Source organism: Helicoverpa armigera, chromosome 29 (assembly GCF_030705265.1).
Source record: "Helicoverpa armigera isolate CAAS_96S chromosome 29, ASM3070526v1, whole genome shotgun sequence".
In the NCBI taxonomy this organism is placed as follows: domain Eukaryota; kingdom Metazoa; phylum Arthropoda; class Insecta; order Lepidoptera; family Noctuidae; genus Helicoverpa; species Helicoverpa armigera.
This window is the reverse complement of record NC_087148.1, coordinates 3,892,464-3,910,128: the sequence shown is the minus strand read 5'-3', so window position 1 is coordinate 3,910,128 and position 17,665 is coordinate 3,892,464. Positions and strand designations below refer to the sequence as shown.

Here is a 17,665-nt window from a genome sequence, read left to right as displayed (position 1 = left end):
ACTGACTTTATCGGTACCCAGTGCAACCGGGCTTTACTTAAAATAATACTTAATATGAGTTGCACCATTTAACTATAACGATAACCGAACCATTTTCAGTAGTCAAATCACCGATGTGACCAATGCGCGGCAAGTATACGACTGGTTATGGTTTGGTTATCGTTATACTGGGTAGTTTCATAACCGGACTAACGAACAAATGATTATGCAATTATTTAATTAATATACAGTTCTTTTCATATAACTTTGCCGTCCCGAAGTTAGTCACTAGTAACTACACCATGGTCAAAATATACGATCAAAATACTACAGCTTTCGTCAAATAAACTCTTTTGCAAAAAAAACGGGCACCTATGCGAAATCTTAGTTTTAAGGACTTTACGTGTATTTCAAAGGGTTTTAATGATTGTAGTATGTTTCTAGCATCAAAAGAGTTAGCCGAGCATGCGTGAGAGTGTATTCTAAATTTGAATTTTGTACCATTGCTAAGAAATTGGTTAAACCTTGTTTTGGACTAATTGCTGGCAGAAAGTTCGTCGGTGTTTTGAAAAGTTTTTGAAGTGATTTTCAGGAAAATGATAATGCAGATTTAATAAATGATTAATGTACTTTTTTGTTAGATCTAAACATTTTCGAAAAACTATGCGTATTTGATAAAATTTTCACCTGCTCTAAATGGGCTATACTGATGATTGGTGGCAATGTTAAGAGTTTCGATATTTTAGTGTAAAGCGTTCTATTGTTTAGATATTGTACCTACGTGTTTTAAAATATCGCTTTTTCATAAATAAACACTATTTAGAAGAGTATCAGTACCTTTGGCTGCGACAAAACAAAATTAAAGTAAGCAGTGCCCATCACAACCCGTCTCCTATTGGACTTTGACATTTAAAAAATACCAAATTTTGTGACAAATGTTAAAATTAACCACATGAAAAATGATAAGGAGGGTTAAAGCTATCTAAAAAGTCAAATTATTGTCTCGTTGAAGCTCTCGATAACTCCATAGGTATCGGGTTACTAAACAAAGATTTAGCTGAAAGGGAGTCAAGAATTCAAAATTATTGGCCAAACGTATGTTTCTTAAGAAATGAGCGGCTAGCCAATTATTGTTATGATTTAAGCAGGAAAGTGCTGCAGATGCCAGAAAATCTCGGTGTAGGCAAGTTTATTTAATAAAATATCCGTGGGATGAAAACACGCTATTTGAACGCTCAGACTCATGGATCTTCAGAGGTCTGCGGAGTTTCCCGAGAGACGAGGTTGTTTAAAAATCAGTAATTACGAGACCTTAAGACCTCGTGCTCACAGTCTATGCGCTATTTTCTGTATTTTGTAGAATTTCAAGACTTTTAAAAATGTCAAAGTCCTATAGGAGACGAGTTGTGATGGGCACTGCTTACTTTAAATTTGTTTTATCGCAGCCAAAGGTACTGATACTCTTTTAAAAAGTGTTTATTTATGAAAAAGCGATATTTTAAAACACGTGGGTACAATATCCAAACAATAGAACGCTTTACACTAAAATACCGAAACTCTTAACATTGCCACCAATCATCAGTATAGCCCATTTAGAGCAGGTGAAATTTTTATCACATACGCATAGTTTTTCAAAATGTTTTGATCTAACAAAAAAGTACATTAATCATTTATTAAAACTGCATTATCATTTTCCTGAAAATCACTTCAAAAACTTTTCAAAACATCGACGAACTTTCTGCCAGCAATTAGTCCAAAACAAGGTTTAACCAATTTCTTAGCAATTGTACAAAATTCAAATTTAGAATACACTCTCACGCATGCTCGGCTAACTTTTTTGATGCTAGAAACATACTACAATCATTAAAACCCTTTGAAATACACGTAAAGTCCTTAAAACTCAGATTTCGCATAGGTGCCCGTTTTTTTTGCAAAAGAGTGTATAATTTTATCGCTCTGAAGTCAGCAATATGATGCCTTTTGCATCCTAATAATATTTTTTCATTATTGTGAAGTCAATAGTAGCCAACTTCAGTCAAGCAACGCTTTTTAAAAACAAAGTCAAATCATTTTATTTCATTGAAGCCTCTATAAGCACTTATGAATTTCAAACATATAAATAAGTTTGATTCTAGTTGCCCATTCCATAAGTAGCTTGCTATGGATAAGAACGGGCAAGAAACTCCATGGTTACATAGTTCCGACAATATTTGTAGGAACAAATGCGAAAAAAATTAACTAGCTAACTTCAGACATGCAAAGTTAGCTGGCGCGACCATTACTCTGAAGTTAGCAGGATGCCTTGCACATGCGCAATAGTTTTTTGTTCACATTTTGATAGTTGCGCAGTCAATCGTAGCTAACTTCAGAGAGGCAAAGATATTTGACGAGAACTGTAGATAAATTATTATCTAGAACTTTTAGATCGGGCTATAAATATAATGAAATAAATGAAAAAAAATGGTTGTATAAGAATATGCTTGGGTACTTAGTAGCTGAAATTTACACATACTGTATATGAAACCTTATAGACTGCTTTATAGCATTAATGGTTGCTAAGCTTAAGGTACCGGGTTCGAATCCTATGCTACGTAAAATTAGGTGCTGATCAATTTGAAACTCGCTGTAGTTAATTAAATTGGAATTTTTGAATGTAAAATTTTGCCTTTTTATACCAATGTCGAAATAACTCGAATCTTTTTATCTAGTGAGCTGTAGGTTTAATTCCCTAACAAGCCCTAGTGTCAGAGTTTTCTCAAATCCGCCTGACAGCCTCTGACGTGGAATTGTAACAACTATTGATACCTCGAATATGAATATTATTTTTATATTACTGAAACTGACCGGTAACTGGGTTGAGGAGGTCACATAGGCAGTCGCTTCTTGTAAAGCACTGGTACTCTGCTGCATCCGGTTAGACTGGAAGCCGACCCACACATAGTTGGGAAAAGGCTAGACAAATAATCAAAAATCTTAATGATTCCATACTAGATTATGTGCTTATGAATACTTACACAGAAAAACTCGGGCTTTTACTAGAAAAAAAAAATACAATATTTTTTTATTTGATTAATTTATAAATACTTAACAAATAATGTGATATAAATCGACTGTTACCAGTATTTACTTAAATATAGCAGTAACGAATATTTTACGTTTTACATATTTCTTCGAATATTTACAGATTAAGTTTTTTGTACTGAAATACAGTTCTGTGCCTTTTGGAATAGAAGTAGCTATTCTAATAATATTGAAAAAAACCTGTAAGTCTGTATGTGAAGAGCAATCTCTGAAAGTGCTGAACCAATTATTTTCACTTAGCTATATTGTTCTAGAGTGCTATTTCCTAGTTTTATATGCTTGTAACTAGTGTGATTATGTGGGAGAAATATAATGTATACCTACTGAAATGATAAAGAGGAAACATTCTTTTGTTTGTATGTGCCTTAAAGGCTCCGGAACTACTGAACTGATTTGAAAAATTCTTTCACTGTTGGAAAGCTACACTCTTCCCGAGTAACATAGGCTATATTTTATCCTGCTACGGGCAGTAGTTTCCACGGGACGCGGGTGAAACCGCGAGAAATCGGCTAGGAATAAATATATTGATTTTGCAGGTCCAAAACTTATACCTATTTACTTAATAGAAAATTAAGTATGTATATAAAAAATACTGTACTTAGGCAATTTGTAACATAGTTATAGTTATTTAATTTCAACTATTATAGTTAGTTTCAAATGTAATTATTTTGTCAATTTTAATGTATGTAATTTAAACAATATTATGTAACTAGTAAAATTATTATTATTGTCAAAGAAATTAAATGGAATTTCATTAAGAAAGAAACCACGGAGAAAGGAAAGACAGCGGAGATGCCATAAGGAAGGTAGGTCAGGCGCCTTCTTGTAGGTCAAGCAACGTACGGTAGGCGTGATCAGTTACTAGAACTAACGAGACATTCGGGTTCCTTGTCAAATCAAAACCAATCTGTCAAAGATTAGTCTTGATTGATTGGTGATTTTATTTTGAAAATAATGGCCAAAAAAGGCCTGTAAGGGCGGAGCTAGTAACGTTCCTCGTCCCCCTCGCACCCGCATGTTGTCGCGCTACTTTCTTAGGAGATTTTGCGTTATGACATCTCTGCTAGTCATTTTGTTCTCCATGGTTTTCACCGACTTGATAGAATTGTATTTAGTTTATCTTTGTTGTTATAAATAGGTCCTGTTATGTACAAAAGTATTTTATACGCATAACGGTGGTACCTACATAATGTGATATATTGTAGCAAATAAATATATATTTTTAATATGTTTTGTTTTATTGTTTAGATAATAATAAAAAAAGCTTTCTAAAAGATAATGGAAATTGTAATAGGTAGGTACATACATATTACCTGGATAAATGAGGAGTGATAGGCAGTCGTTCTTTTTGTTCAAATAAATTGTAAATATTACTGTGAACTAAAAAAACTAGATTTAATTTAATTCTTATTCTTATTCTAATGATTGCTCATATATTATACTTACTTAAATAGAAAATTTATTTCACAAAAATTAGAATAAAGGACAATGGGCACAAATATATGGGACCTGGTATACCCCACCAATAGGAATGTCATATATATCATTGGATAGGCCTTTTTATGTAGAACAATATTTACTATGACAGCTTTGCTGAAATGTTTGTCCGTTCTGAGATATAGATCAAAAACTGTGCAAAAGTTAGAACTAAGTAATCTATTGATACCTCAAGTTTTTAAAGGAAAATCTAAGTACTAATAACTTTAAGTCTTGTAAGTACTACTGTGCCCGTTAGGATCCATAATTGTTACTATTATGTAGCATTTCAACCTTTTATTGTACCAACTGGATGTTGGGCGTAATGAGAAACCGCACCAATAGGAAAGTCATACATATCATTGGATAGGTCCTTTAACTGGAACAACATTTACTATGACAGCTTTGTTCTATTGTTTGTCCGTTCTGAGATATAGATAACAAACAATCTTAAAACTGATGCTAATCAATACTGTAATCTGATTTTCTATCATACAAGACTTACACTTAGTAGTACTTAGATTTTCCTTTAAAAACTTGAGTTATCAATAGATTACTTAGTTCTAACTTTTGCACAGTTTTTGATCTATATCTCAGAACGGACAAACATTTCAGTAAAGCTGTCATAGTAAATATTGTTCTACATAAAAAGGCCTATCCAATGATATATATGGCATTGCTATTGGTGGGGTATACCAATCTGCCCATTGTCCTTTATCCCTGTTTACATCCTCATATTTATCACAAAAGACCTATACTTAGGTACATTAAAATAGTACAACTAGGTATACAAACAAAAAATACTTTCATCATAATAATTTTGTTTTTATTGCAAATTAATTGAAATAATAAAAATATCACAAAATTAGACACTAAAACATACAAACATCCAAATTGTCATCTCTTTTTTGGGAAGTCGGTTAAAAAAGTAAACCAATCGTTTTTCTTAAGATTGTCTATGGTGAGCTCTTATCACAGATATTCTTCCGTACGGTGCATCATAGACAACACTGTATCTTGTCTGTGATACACTTGTTTTTGGTTTACAAGTGTCATAATTAACTTCAGCATATACATTACTTTGTCTATCATTATATATGTTTTCGCTTAACGGAGCGTTATGGAATCCTTCATTTACATACTGACAATCAGCTTTGTCATTTACGTATGTATTTATATAATCTGGGGCTGGCGTATCGTATATTGTGTATAAATCTTCGTTTTTGCTCTGAAAAAACAAAAAATATATATTAGATATGGTAGCGCCATCTATATTTTATCTCACGGACTACGTCCACGCATCCAAATAATGTAATAGTACTGCGTTTGACTAAATTCAAACGAGCGATGCTACCCCCTCCCCTGTTTCCCGCTCCTGTTCTGTTCCGCACGCTTGGCGAGTGAGAGTGACACGCGCTCGCGCTCCGTGGCTCCATATTGCTGTAACCGCCTGGAAGTAAACGCATCTCGTGCTTCTCCCGTGTCGCATGTCCTACTGTAGGATAGCGAACTATTGTGATAATCCGCCCGCGGGTGTGAACGTGATTGTGTTGTGTGATCGGGAAGACCGCCGCCTGCCGCCATCTTGTGAAGCCCAACGTTGGAGAGCCAGGTACGCGTGCATATCCTTAATTGCCTACACACCGCTCGTTCTCTTCTTGGCGATAACCAGCCATCCTCCAACCAAATACAGTCCACTTAAAACTTTACTATTTTGCGTTTATTTCCAAACCAAGATACCAAAATCCTAACCTCGCGAGATTGCTCTTATTTTTCATGGATTAAATGAGTATGTTGAGTTAGTAACTTTGGGTATATCTCTGAAGTTAGTTGACTCAAAGATTTTTGTTCATGCTTTTTTTTTTACTTTTGGAGTCAATACTTTGTTTCTCAGGTAAAAAGTCAAGCAAAGTTTCTCAAGTAGTCCAAAAATTAATTTCTGAAATTAAGTTATTTGGCTCGAACTGAATTTAAGTACCTATATGCATACTTTTTAACTAATAGACAGTTTGGAACGCAGACGAAACCGCGCGAAACAGCCAGTCCAAAATAGTTTGCAGAAGTTTGAAGTAAAGAGGGTACTTACGAGTTCATTTTTGACGTTTCCATGTCTTTTGAAATAGCACCCTACGCCTATAAAAATAAGGACTAAAATCGCAGCGCCAACAGAACAGCCTACGATCAAAAGTGTACCACTCTTGTCTGGTTCATTTGTTATTTTTCGTATGTAATTTGCTATTGAGCCTGAAAAACAATACAATAGTTTTAATCTTCTTATATCTTATATATAAATAATTAATCTTCTTATATATAGTCTTGTCTTGTCTATCTTGTCTATCTTCTATCTTGTCTTGTATATAAAAATGAATTGATGTTCGTTAGTCTCACTAAAACTCGAGAATGGCTGGACCGATTTGGCTTATTTTGGTTTTAAAATGTTCGTAGAGGTCTAGGGAAGGTTTAAACGATACGAAGTTTGGTGGGTCAGCTAGTAACAAATAAACATGTTAGAAGTAAATGCTTATTTATTTATTTTATTATTTTATTAAATCAAAATAATGAGAATTTATGTGGGTAGGCAAGTCGCATTTCTAACTTCGGTCTGACTCGTAAGTTGGTTAAAAGTCAGAAAGTCGAAAGTTGTAGTTGTAGAAAGCCTGACACCAGTCTAACCAAGGGGTACTGGGTTGAGAAGGTCAGATAGGCAGTCGCTCCTTGTAAAACACTGGTACTCAGCTGCATCCGGTCAGACTGGAAGCCGACCCCAACATAGTTGGGAATATGCTCGGGAGATGTAGTTTCCAAACCATATTGTTTTTTTTTTAACTTCTCTACCCTCGCTTTTGGTAGAGTATTATTATTATACTTACTCTCGTCTGCAGATTTTGGACGAAAGTTAATCTTGTATACATATGTTTCATTGAATTCCGACGTATAAACGCATTGAAATGATGAGTTGGCGTATTCTGATGTCAACTTGATGGTAAACTTAGAGTTGTCTGTCACATTTTTCGGGTCAGCGTATGAAAAACCTGAAAAATTAATAAAAATATATTATCACATATGCTGGTCATTGACTGGTAGTCGACGTGTAGTACACTTTTTTTTTTTTAATTTAATTTAGCCATTACGGAGAAGAAATATAACCATACTCGTAGGTCCGTAATGAGTAATGTTATAGTATTGGCGCTGTGCATCATATACAGATGGACAGCAGCATCCCCGAAGCTCAAACTATCCCATACAGCGCTCACCAAAACGCATGCCCTGCGCTTTGAGTGTGGACGTATTTCGATTGCGACGACAAAACACTTAAAACAAGTGAATATTAAAGGCTCGAGCAGACCGGATGCGTATGCGTAACCACGCGCGTAGTCACGCGCGTAGTTACGGCGTAACCATGAGTTGTAATGTATGGAAATGTATGAGACAGGCCACACCGCTTGCGTAACGTAGACACGCGCGTCGTTACGCAAGCGGTGTGGCCTGTCTCATACATTTCCATACATTACAACTCATGGTTACGCCAACTACGCGCGTGATTGCATACGCATCCGGTCTGCTCGAGCCTTTCGACCGGATGCGTATGCGTAACCACGTCGTAGTCACGCGCGTAGTTACGGCGTAACCATGAGTTGTAATGTATGGAAATGTTTGAGAGAGGCCACACCGCTTGCGTAACGTAGACGTGCGCGTCGGTGTGTCCTGTCTCATACATTTCCATACATTACAACTCATGGTTACGCCGTAACTACGCGCGTGACTGCATGCGCGTAACCACGCGCGTAGCGCGGTAACCATGAGTTGTAATGTATGGAAATGTATGAGACAGGCCACACCGCTTGCGTAACGTAGACACGCGCGTCGTTACGCAAGCGGTGTGGCCTGTCTCATACATTTCCATACATTACAACTCATGGTTACGCCGTAACTACGCGCGTGACTACGCGCGTGGTTACGCATACGCATCCGGTCTGCTCGAGCCTTTAATGCTCCATTAAAGTTACATAGGGTGCAAGTAGCTCGCGCATGTTGAGGCACATGCGTAGGTTGCATGCATTTAAAAAATGTGCGGATCTAGCGACTCGCGCATGTACCAAAGCAAGCTACCCTCCCGCGTGCTCTTGTCACTTGCGCATGTTAACTTGCTCCAGCTACATGCACCGTGTAAACGCACCCTTAATGCATTGTTCATGCTTACCTTTTGTAATGTACTTAATATGAACCGATCCTTTAGAAAATTTGTTTATGCAGACCACATCTACAGTTTCGTCTTCCTTAAAGAAATACTCCGCTTCTCCATCATAAGGTTCCGATAGATTTGCTCTGACGAACGATAACTCTTTATTATTAACTAATACTTTCACTGTTTCTGTAAAAAAGTAAGAATTTTAATACCTCATCTACCGAGCCTTTTCCCAACTATGTTGGGGTCGGCTTCCAGTCTAACCGGATGCAGCTGAGTACCAGTGTGTTATAAGGAGCTGCCTAGCTGAACTCCTCAACACAGTGACCCGGGCAACCCGATACCCCTTGGTAAGACTGGTTGTCAGATTTTCTGGCTTCTGACTGCCCGTAACGACAGCCAAAGATGTTGAAATGACAGCCGGGACCTTCAGTTTATCGTGCCATCCGAAACAGGGTCATTGGTGTCCAACATATACTTTAGAAGTACATACAAACAAAAAGTTGCATTGGTACTTTCCTGATTTGGAATTGAACCCACAGAAATACTCTCTACTTAAGAGGTTGGTTCTTTACCCACTAGGCCACTGGCAACTATAAGCTGATTAGTTGATACAAGATAAACATTAACAGCCTTAAGTTTGTGTAACTTAAACATCTGTTGAACACTTGTGTAAAAAAGTGTGGCTTCAAAACGGACCTTATTTCAACGTCATAATCTGTAATTTTTGTAGACAAGTGTTCAACAGACGTTGAAAAGTTTTTGTGGTACGGCGGTAAATAAGTGTTAAAAACGTTCCTATAATCTACTTACTTGCGCCTTTAACGTGAAGATGAAAAGGAAATACGCTATTAGTAGTGTTTATTTGCAAAACTTTAGCCATAGGATCCCATCCTTGATCTAACGTCAAAACACAATTCCATAATGTACTCATTCCATCGGTGATATTGGTAAACTGAAAAAAGGAATAATAAATGCGAAAGTAATTGTCTGTCCGATTTTCAAGCCAAAATTACTGACCCGATTTATGCCTGTAGCACACCTCCGCTGCGAAACCCAAATGGCGAAACCGCCACAGTTTCGCTGTAAGTTGTGAGTTGTTGGGCGGCGAAACAATAGCGAAATTCCCTGCTCTAGCGTACAAAACTGACTATGATGTTGTCTCTTTCTAACATGATTTCGCTCATTTGCTTAGGCGCCGTCTACATCTCCGCCCGTTGTCCGCCATTTTGGAGCGGTTCCGCGTGTATCTCGGACGCGTCTGTAGCAATCGACAATTTTTATGAGCGAAATAGGAATAATGGATTTGGAATTTACTGAAAAACTTATACAAGCAGTGAGAAATAGACATAGTAAGATTAGTTCTTCCTCTGATTCCGAAAGCGATGACATTTTCTTTCGATTCTTATTTCTCAACTGTTCTAGTTTTAGGTTTCGCTCTGTTTCGCTATTATAGTTTCGCTTAAGTGTAGTACTGTTGCACAGCGAAACTCACGCAGCGGTTACGCAGTTGTTGTTTCGCAGCGGAGGTGTGCTACAGGCATTAGATAAATATTTAGCGAACAGATAATATATAGATAGTAAAGAGGACTTTTTTGTTTGTTTTTTTCCCTAAAGGCTCTGAAACTACTGCATCGAATTGAAAAATTCCTTCACTGTTATAAAGCTACACTCTTGCTGAGTAACATAGATAGACCGGGTTTTATCCCGGTACAGACACTGGTTCCCACAGGACTGGGGTGAAACCGCGGGAAAACGCCTAGTTTAAAATATAATAGGTACACATATTGCTCTTACATGAATTCCCGACGTATTTACTGTAGGTCCGTTTTCAATTTGATTGTCTAAATCCAAATTGTTGCACCTGTAAAAATTTTTAAATTGCACTAAGTATACTTTTTTTAGAGAGAATATTCGTCGATAATGGTTGGGCGTGATATTATATCTTCATAATGAATTCTACTTCTGACAACCAGTCTTACTTAGGGGTTGCCCGGTTAACTGGGTTGAGGTCGTTGAGGAGGTCAAATAGGCAGCCGTCCCTTGTATAACACTGGTACTCAGCTGCATCAGGTTAAGCCGACTCCAACATAGTTGGGAAAAGACTGGGCTGATGATGACCGAATTTTACTTTAATCTATTGAGCCATTTTCAGGTAGCAGCGTAACAAACACACAAACTTGAGGCAGCACTCAATTAGTGTATCTTGGTGTTATTATACATATAAACCTTTCTCTTTAATTACTCTATCTATTTAAAAAACCGCATCAAAATCCGTTGCGTGGTTTTAAAGATTTAAGCGTACACAGGGCCAGAGAAGGCGACTTTGTTTTATACTATGTAGTGAGTGATAATAATTTCATTTCATTTCTATTTACTTACCAACCACAAGCTATTGAAAAAGTAGTTAAATCTATAGTAAATGATTCATTTATAGTTGCTACATATCTGGCTTCTGGTATGACTTTCCAATTCTTCGGCATATCTGAAATAGACAATGTAAAAAAAACTTTGTTTGTAACTTAATCATTAGAACGAGTCAATCTATATATGGCCATAAAATTTTAAACACCACCTTATTATAAAACGTGGTTTTAAAAAAGTACCAGCTTTTGTACCAGGTTTAAACCACTGTCCCGAACAATTAGCGGACTAAACCTATTACTAAAGCGGGTACTTCTTAAAACCACGTTTTTTTAATAAGGTGCTTGATTGATCATTTTATTTTGAAAATAATGGGCGGGTTCCATAAAGAGCGTGTAAGTTCGGAGCTAGTAACGTTCCTCGTCCCCCTCGCCCCGCATGTCGTCGCGCTACTTTCTTAAGAGATTTTGCGTTATGACATCTCCGATAGTCATTTTCTTATCCCTGAGATTAGCGCGTTCAAACAAACTCTTCAGCTATATTACATTAGTATAGATATAGTTTATGCATGTGTTATACACACAATGCTTACTCTTGAAACACTCTAAGTATCTGATAAAAAAAACCGCAAATATAACGCTTTTTTCACAGAAAACCAGACATCCTACACGCATAATATTAGTGTGATGCTTCAAAACTTACCCAACCCGATAGTAGCAGATACAAACAACACTTCACAATTAATTAATAAAACTATAGAAATTAATATTTTTAAAAACATAATTAAATGCAATGAATACTAATTTCTACGAATATAATGTCATATGGCTACATAGCAATGTGCAAAATGAATTTACCTAGCTGCGTCTGATGTAGGCCAACAATTCATTCCATATTTTCCCGGAAAACAGGCTTAAATAAATATGTTTCATTGTCGTAATAGCTCAAATTATTTATAAATTGTATGAATATTGTTTATTTGAAAGGGCCATTAATTTGATCATATACTTACCTATCTATCGATACTAATATTACCAACATATCAAATTGAATATATGGATTTCTAACTCTTACTCGAATATTAGACATTTAAATAAAACGGACAGACTAAGGTGTTGGTCGTCGTGACCATGGATGCTGTAAAGGATCCGAAACGTCGGGATTAAAGAATATTAATATAACCGCGTTAAAATCCGTAAAAGTAGTTTTATTTAATATCAAATTGAAGAGAAGTTCTTTACACCGTTTGTTTGTTGGCGATTGACTTGAAAATTACTGCACGGGTTTTGCTATGGTTTTTACCAATAAATAATAGTGACGCATGAGGAAGGTTTAGACATGTTATGTTACATCACAGATGGGTGCTTTTGAAGAGAGAGTAATTTTATTGTAGAATAGTAAAGTATTTATTTTGTATTGGTGGCCTAGTGGGTAAAGAACCAACCTCTCATGTATGAGTGGGTTTGATTCCAGGACAGGCAAGTACCAGTGTAAAAGTTTGTACCTATGTACTTTCTATGTATATCTTGGACACTAATGACCATGTTTCGGATGACACGTTAGACTGTAGGTCCCGGTTGTCATTGAACATCCTTGGCAGTTGTTACGGGTAGTCAGAAGCCAGTAAGTCTGACACTAGTCTAACCAAGGGATATTAGGTTTCCCGGGTAACTGGTTTGAGAAGGTCAGATAGGTAGTCGCTCCTTGTAAAACGCTCGTAATCAGCTGTAACCGGTTAGACTGGAAGCCGCCCAACATAGTTGGGAAAAGGCTCGAGAGATGAGGACGTCAATTACGTTAGGTTCAGCTGTCACGGAAAATAAGCGTTATGGTACAGTTTCGCATTGCGTATTTGTGACGCATAGTATTTGTTTTATATAAATTATTTGTCGTTATGTGGTTTACTTTCGCAAATAAAGATACCTACGTTTTGAATGTTATCTGCCGATTGTAATTGCCAACCGCAAATGCGACATTTTCGGATTGCATGAAAAGAACCTATATCCATTTTATGTTTTCATTGGAAATCATGAAATGACCCCTCCCACTGTGGGTTAGCAGCATGAGGAAGTATCAGACTCTTGCTGACTAAAACCCACCATGTTCCTTCGTAGGCCTTTTATGTACCAGGACCGCGGTAACAATCCCCCAGCAACATCGATATCTGAGGGTGAGAGCACGTGCTGCTGCCGCTTCGATCCAAAACGGTTTCATGTAAATACATACAAACCAGTAGTGTTGATGCGGTCGACTTCGTGCAGTCGGCAGCTGGCATTCGAAACGTACCTTAAATGTATTTATTTCTATTATTATAATTTCTTCTAAACTCTTATTTTTTGAAAAAAAATCTTGGCTGCAGACAGACTTCATTATACTACAAGCTTCCGCCCGCGGTTTCACCCGCATCCCGAGGTAAACTGTCCTGTATCCTTCTCTCGGGACTGAGCAATCTCATCTTCAATTTTCAGCCTAACCGGTTCAGCCGTTTTTGACTTATGAGTAATGTAACTAACACGAGTTTCTTTTATATATTGAAGTAGAATACATAAGACTAATCAATAGTATCAATAGTATAGTAAGGCGAGTAAAACAGTTATCTAAATTAAATATACGAGTTTATTTCAATAAACCACTATATACACAATCATATCAGTTTGCGTTAAGCACTAGGTGCTATTACGTATAAAAAGTATTACGTTTCCTCGTTGGATATAAATTAATTTAAAAAGCTCTGCCGAATTACTGAAAATAACATAAAATTAAATGTGTAATAATAACAACTTCACATAGAAAAATATTTACTTCCAATAAAATAATTTTATTAGAAAATAAATATAACTTCTATTTGAAAAAAAAAGCAACATCATCATTCTCTTGTCGGTAAAAAAAAGGAAAAAAATTAAAACAAAAAAGCATAAATTATACACCATTTATTTATTTGGTCCCATTTAAACGTAAATAACATTAAATAATAAATAACGCGTTTACGAATGATTTCATAATTAATCACACTATTTACTCAAACTGTGGCTTTTAGCTTATCAAGTGTTGCAACAAACAAAAAATCTGTAGGTGAAACTCCATTGGTCACAAATCCTTATAAAGTATTTTTTCAATAACTGTCTCTTTTACTTAAAATCTTCATCCAAATTATGGTAAAACATGGTCTTACAAAATACCACTTTTAGTACGGTATGTATAAACCATCGTCTCGAACAAAGTTAATGGTCTAAACCTAGTACTAAACACGGTACTTTTTAAGACTGAATTTTATAATAGGGTAGTTAAAGTTTTAATTGATGTGATAAACGACAAAAAGGTACAAGGATATTTTAATAATATGTACCTACTTTTCTCTGTAAAAAGACAGTATTCACAAAACTTCTTCGCATGCTAGTTTTTTTTTCAAAATAATGGAGTTCCAACTACAAATTACAGAGAAAAAGAAAACATAAAATTACACAACAAATCATAAGGAATGTATTTATATTGTACTTTTTGTACATATTGCAGGTTTCACACATTTTTATATAAAAACAAAACAAACACGATACAGTTAGATATTGCTTCTAAAACATGATTATTTTCGTGGTTTGAGAAATATCAGAATTAAATATAAAAAGTAATTTGTCATTTTTCTATGACCATTACAATCTCCCGCGCCTTTTCCCAACTATGTTGGGGTCGGCTTCCAGTCTAACCGGATGCAACTGAGTACCAGTGTTTTACAAGGAGCGACTGCCTATTTGATCTCCTCAACCCAGCTACCCGGGCACATTATAGTCATAAATTATATTTTTTTATTCAGATCTTATTTTATTGCAGTAATTCATTTTATCTGATATTTCCCAAACTTACTTAAGGCCGGCCTTACACTTGTAAGTCATCATCTCCCGAGCCTTTTCCCAACTATGTTGGGGTCGGCTTCCAGTCTAACCGGACTAAGCTGAGTACCAGTGTTTTACAAGGAGCGACTGCCTATCAGACCTCCTCAACGCAGTTACCCGGGCAACCCGATACCCCTTGGTTAGACTGGCGTCAGACCAAGTGGATGTAAGTCACTTACGGGTTTTTACCGAGGCAACTTACAATTATAAAGTCGGTTTTACACAGCCAATATAAAAAACAAATGCCTCAATAGCTGAATAAATGTAATTTTATATATTTATTACATTCGCAACTTCAATAACACACTATGTATACAATTTTACATGCTTTGTATGTATACTTTTATACATGGAGTTTAACTTTTTGACCGCTAAGCTACAGGGTGCAATTTTATTCCAAATTCATAATTTCAAAAAAGAAATTAGACATTTGAAGTTTGTGTCGCTTCGTCTATTATACAGTACTTAGTAAGAGTATTTTTATTATGGCTTATAAAGATAGAAAAAATACTATCCTTTTTTTGTAAATTACTACAAAGTTTTAAATTAAGTTTTTTTTTAACATTCAAAAATTAAGCAAAGCTTATATATTCTTTCTCTTATTTATATTCTACTTTAAAAATCAACGTTCTTTTACCAAGCCATCTAAAGTCAATTGGCTAAAACGGCAGCGGTCAAAAGGCAAAACGTATTTGAACCAAAATTCTTGACTTACCAAGAGGTAACTATAAAAGGTGTTTTTCTAAATAAATAAAAAAACAGGTATCCATACAAAATGTCATGTTATCAGAGTTTCACAGCCAGACAAATGTAGGTAGTATAGTTATCGGCACGAATCTTAAGCTCTGACCTACATCTGCGCAGAAGTGATTTATTAGCAAAGAACCAATCCCGAGTGATGGCTATGACGCGAAGCACTGCGGGCCAATCACCGCTTTACAACGCCCCCGCGCCTCACTTCATACCACAAAAGGGACCCAATAAATTACTTCTGCGCAGGTGAAGGTCAGAGCTCAAGATTCGTGCCGATAACTATATTTGTTGGAAAAAACTAGCTATTACCGCAGTTTCACTCGCGAAGATTATAGCACTTAACGGAATAAAAACTAGCGTATGTTCTTTGAACTAACTTTTACAGACAAAATTGCGTTGGTATTTTTATTGACTAAAACCATCTTTACACTTACAAAGTTTCTTTCACGAAAGTAGCTTACTTAAATAATTTACGATAATTTTTCGTAAGTCGTTTACAGTAATTTCTTAGAACTTGTTATAGTTATCGGCACGAATCTTGAGCTCTGACCTACATCTGCGCAGAAGTAATTTATTAGCAAAGAACCAATCCCGAGTGACGGCTATGACGCGATGCACTGCGGGCCAATCACCGCTTTAGCCCCCGCGCCTCACTTCATACCACAAAAGGGACCCAATAAATTACTTCTGCGCAGGTGAAGGTCAGAGCGCAAGATTCGTGCCGATAACTATACAACTTACGGAAGCTACTTACATAATTTTCACCGAAAGCGACTTACGAGTGTAAAGTCGGGGTAAGGATGAAAAAATCTACTTATATTGGAGTTGAAAATATTTTCTAAAAGATCTTTAGAAAAGAGATATGTATCTACATTTCGTATTGAGATAATGTAGTTTGAGATTTTTTTATATCTAATACTGAAGACTTTTAAAATGTATCAAAATGGGCAGATTTTTTGTGGCAGTTTTAAATTAATTAAAAAATGGAAGACTAAGAGATAGATTTTTGGATGTAAGATAGTTTTTTTATTATTATTATTAAAACTAAAGTTTATTTTTTTACTTATTTCGTATGGCTGTGAAACTTAATTGTAATAAAATCTGAACTTAACACACTCGAGTCTGTTATAAATATTAAAATTGCAAAACTATTTATTTTTTCCTAAATATAGGCCTAGTTGAAATTTTGCAAAAAGAAAAGAGACATTTCGGGAAATCTTATTTTTTTGTATTTTTATAATTCATATATAGTTAAGTGGAGTTGTTACAAAAATATGAAATAACATATATTTAAATCATAGCCTACTACAAAAAAGGAGGTTCTAGGTTATTTTTTTAATGCATTGCAAACTGAGAACTTCAGCTATTTATATTATATGAAAAAAATAAGATTTCTAGAAATATTTTTTCCTTCTTTTTCTAAATATTTATACAGACTTATTCGCATCTAGAAGCCCCAACAAATAAATATATGTACCCTAGTAAATTTGTTCGTTCTAGTTAATTAAAATATTACCTATTCGATATTTATCTATTGCTCCATTTCTAAAGCGGACAGTTTTCTGATGAATTCCGACCGTTGAGACGGTGTGAGTTCCTGTAAATAGAAAATATATTTTAGTAACGTTATATTCACTTTCTTGGATTTTGCTTGAGATTTTTTTTTAAATATTCATGTGTATAATTCATTAGGTTTTCAGGTCATCATCTCCCGAGTCTTTTCCCAACTATGTTGGGTTTGGCTTCCAGTCTAACCGGATGCAGCTAAGCACAAGTGTTTTACAAGGAGCGACTGACCTCCTCAACCCAGTTACCTGGGCAACTCAATACCCCTTGGTATGACTGGTGTCAGACTTACAGCCAGTTTCTTCATCAAAAGTAAAAGCCAAAGTAAAAGTCAAAGTTATGTTTAAAGTAAAAGTAACGGTCAAACTCGTTT

The 17,665-nt window shown here is 35.7% G+C and overlaps 2 protein-coding genes across 2 annotated transcripts in view; both read right to left on the bottom strand.

Moving 5' to 3' along the window:
• Positions 1 to 5,350: 5,350 nt before the first annotated feature.
• Positions 5,351 to 11,970, bottom strand: LOC110383203 (uncharacterized). Its single transcript, XM_064042610.1, has 8 exons — positions 11,944 to 11,970; positions 11,105 to 11,207; positions 10,520 to 10,586; positions 9,536 to 9,677; positions 8,738 to 8,908; positions 7,407 to 7,568; positions 6,623 to 6,780; positions 5,351 to 5,764 (listed from the first exon to the last, which is right to left on the bottom strand). The coding sequence occupies exons 2-8, from the start codon at positions 11,203 to 11,205 to the stop codon at positions 5,483 to 5,485; spliced, it is 1,083 nt and encodes a 360-aa protein (XP_063898680.1). The 5' UTR covers positions 11,206 to 11,207; positions 11,944 to 11,970; the 3' UTR covers positions 5,351 to 5,482.
• Positions 11,971 to 14,001: 2,031 nt separating this feature from the next.
• LOC110383457 (acetyl-CoA carboxylase) overlaps positions 14,002 to 17,665 on the bottom strand; it is an 87,720-nt gene continuing 84,056 nt past the window's right edge. The window contains exon 54 of the mRNA XM_064042611.1: positions 14,002 to 17,323. Coding sequence (XP_063898681.1) covers positions 17,258 to 17,323 — 66 coding nt within the window. The 3' untranslated portion in view covers positions 14,002 to 17,257. The remainder of the gene's footprint in view (positions 17,324 to 17,665) is intronic.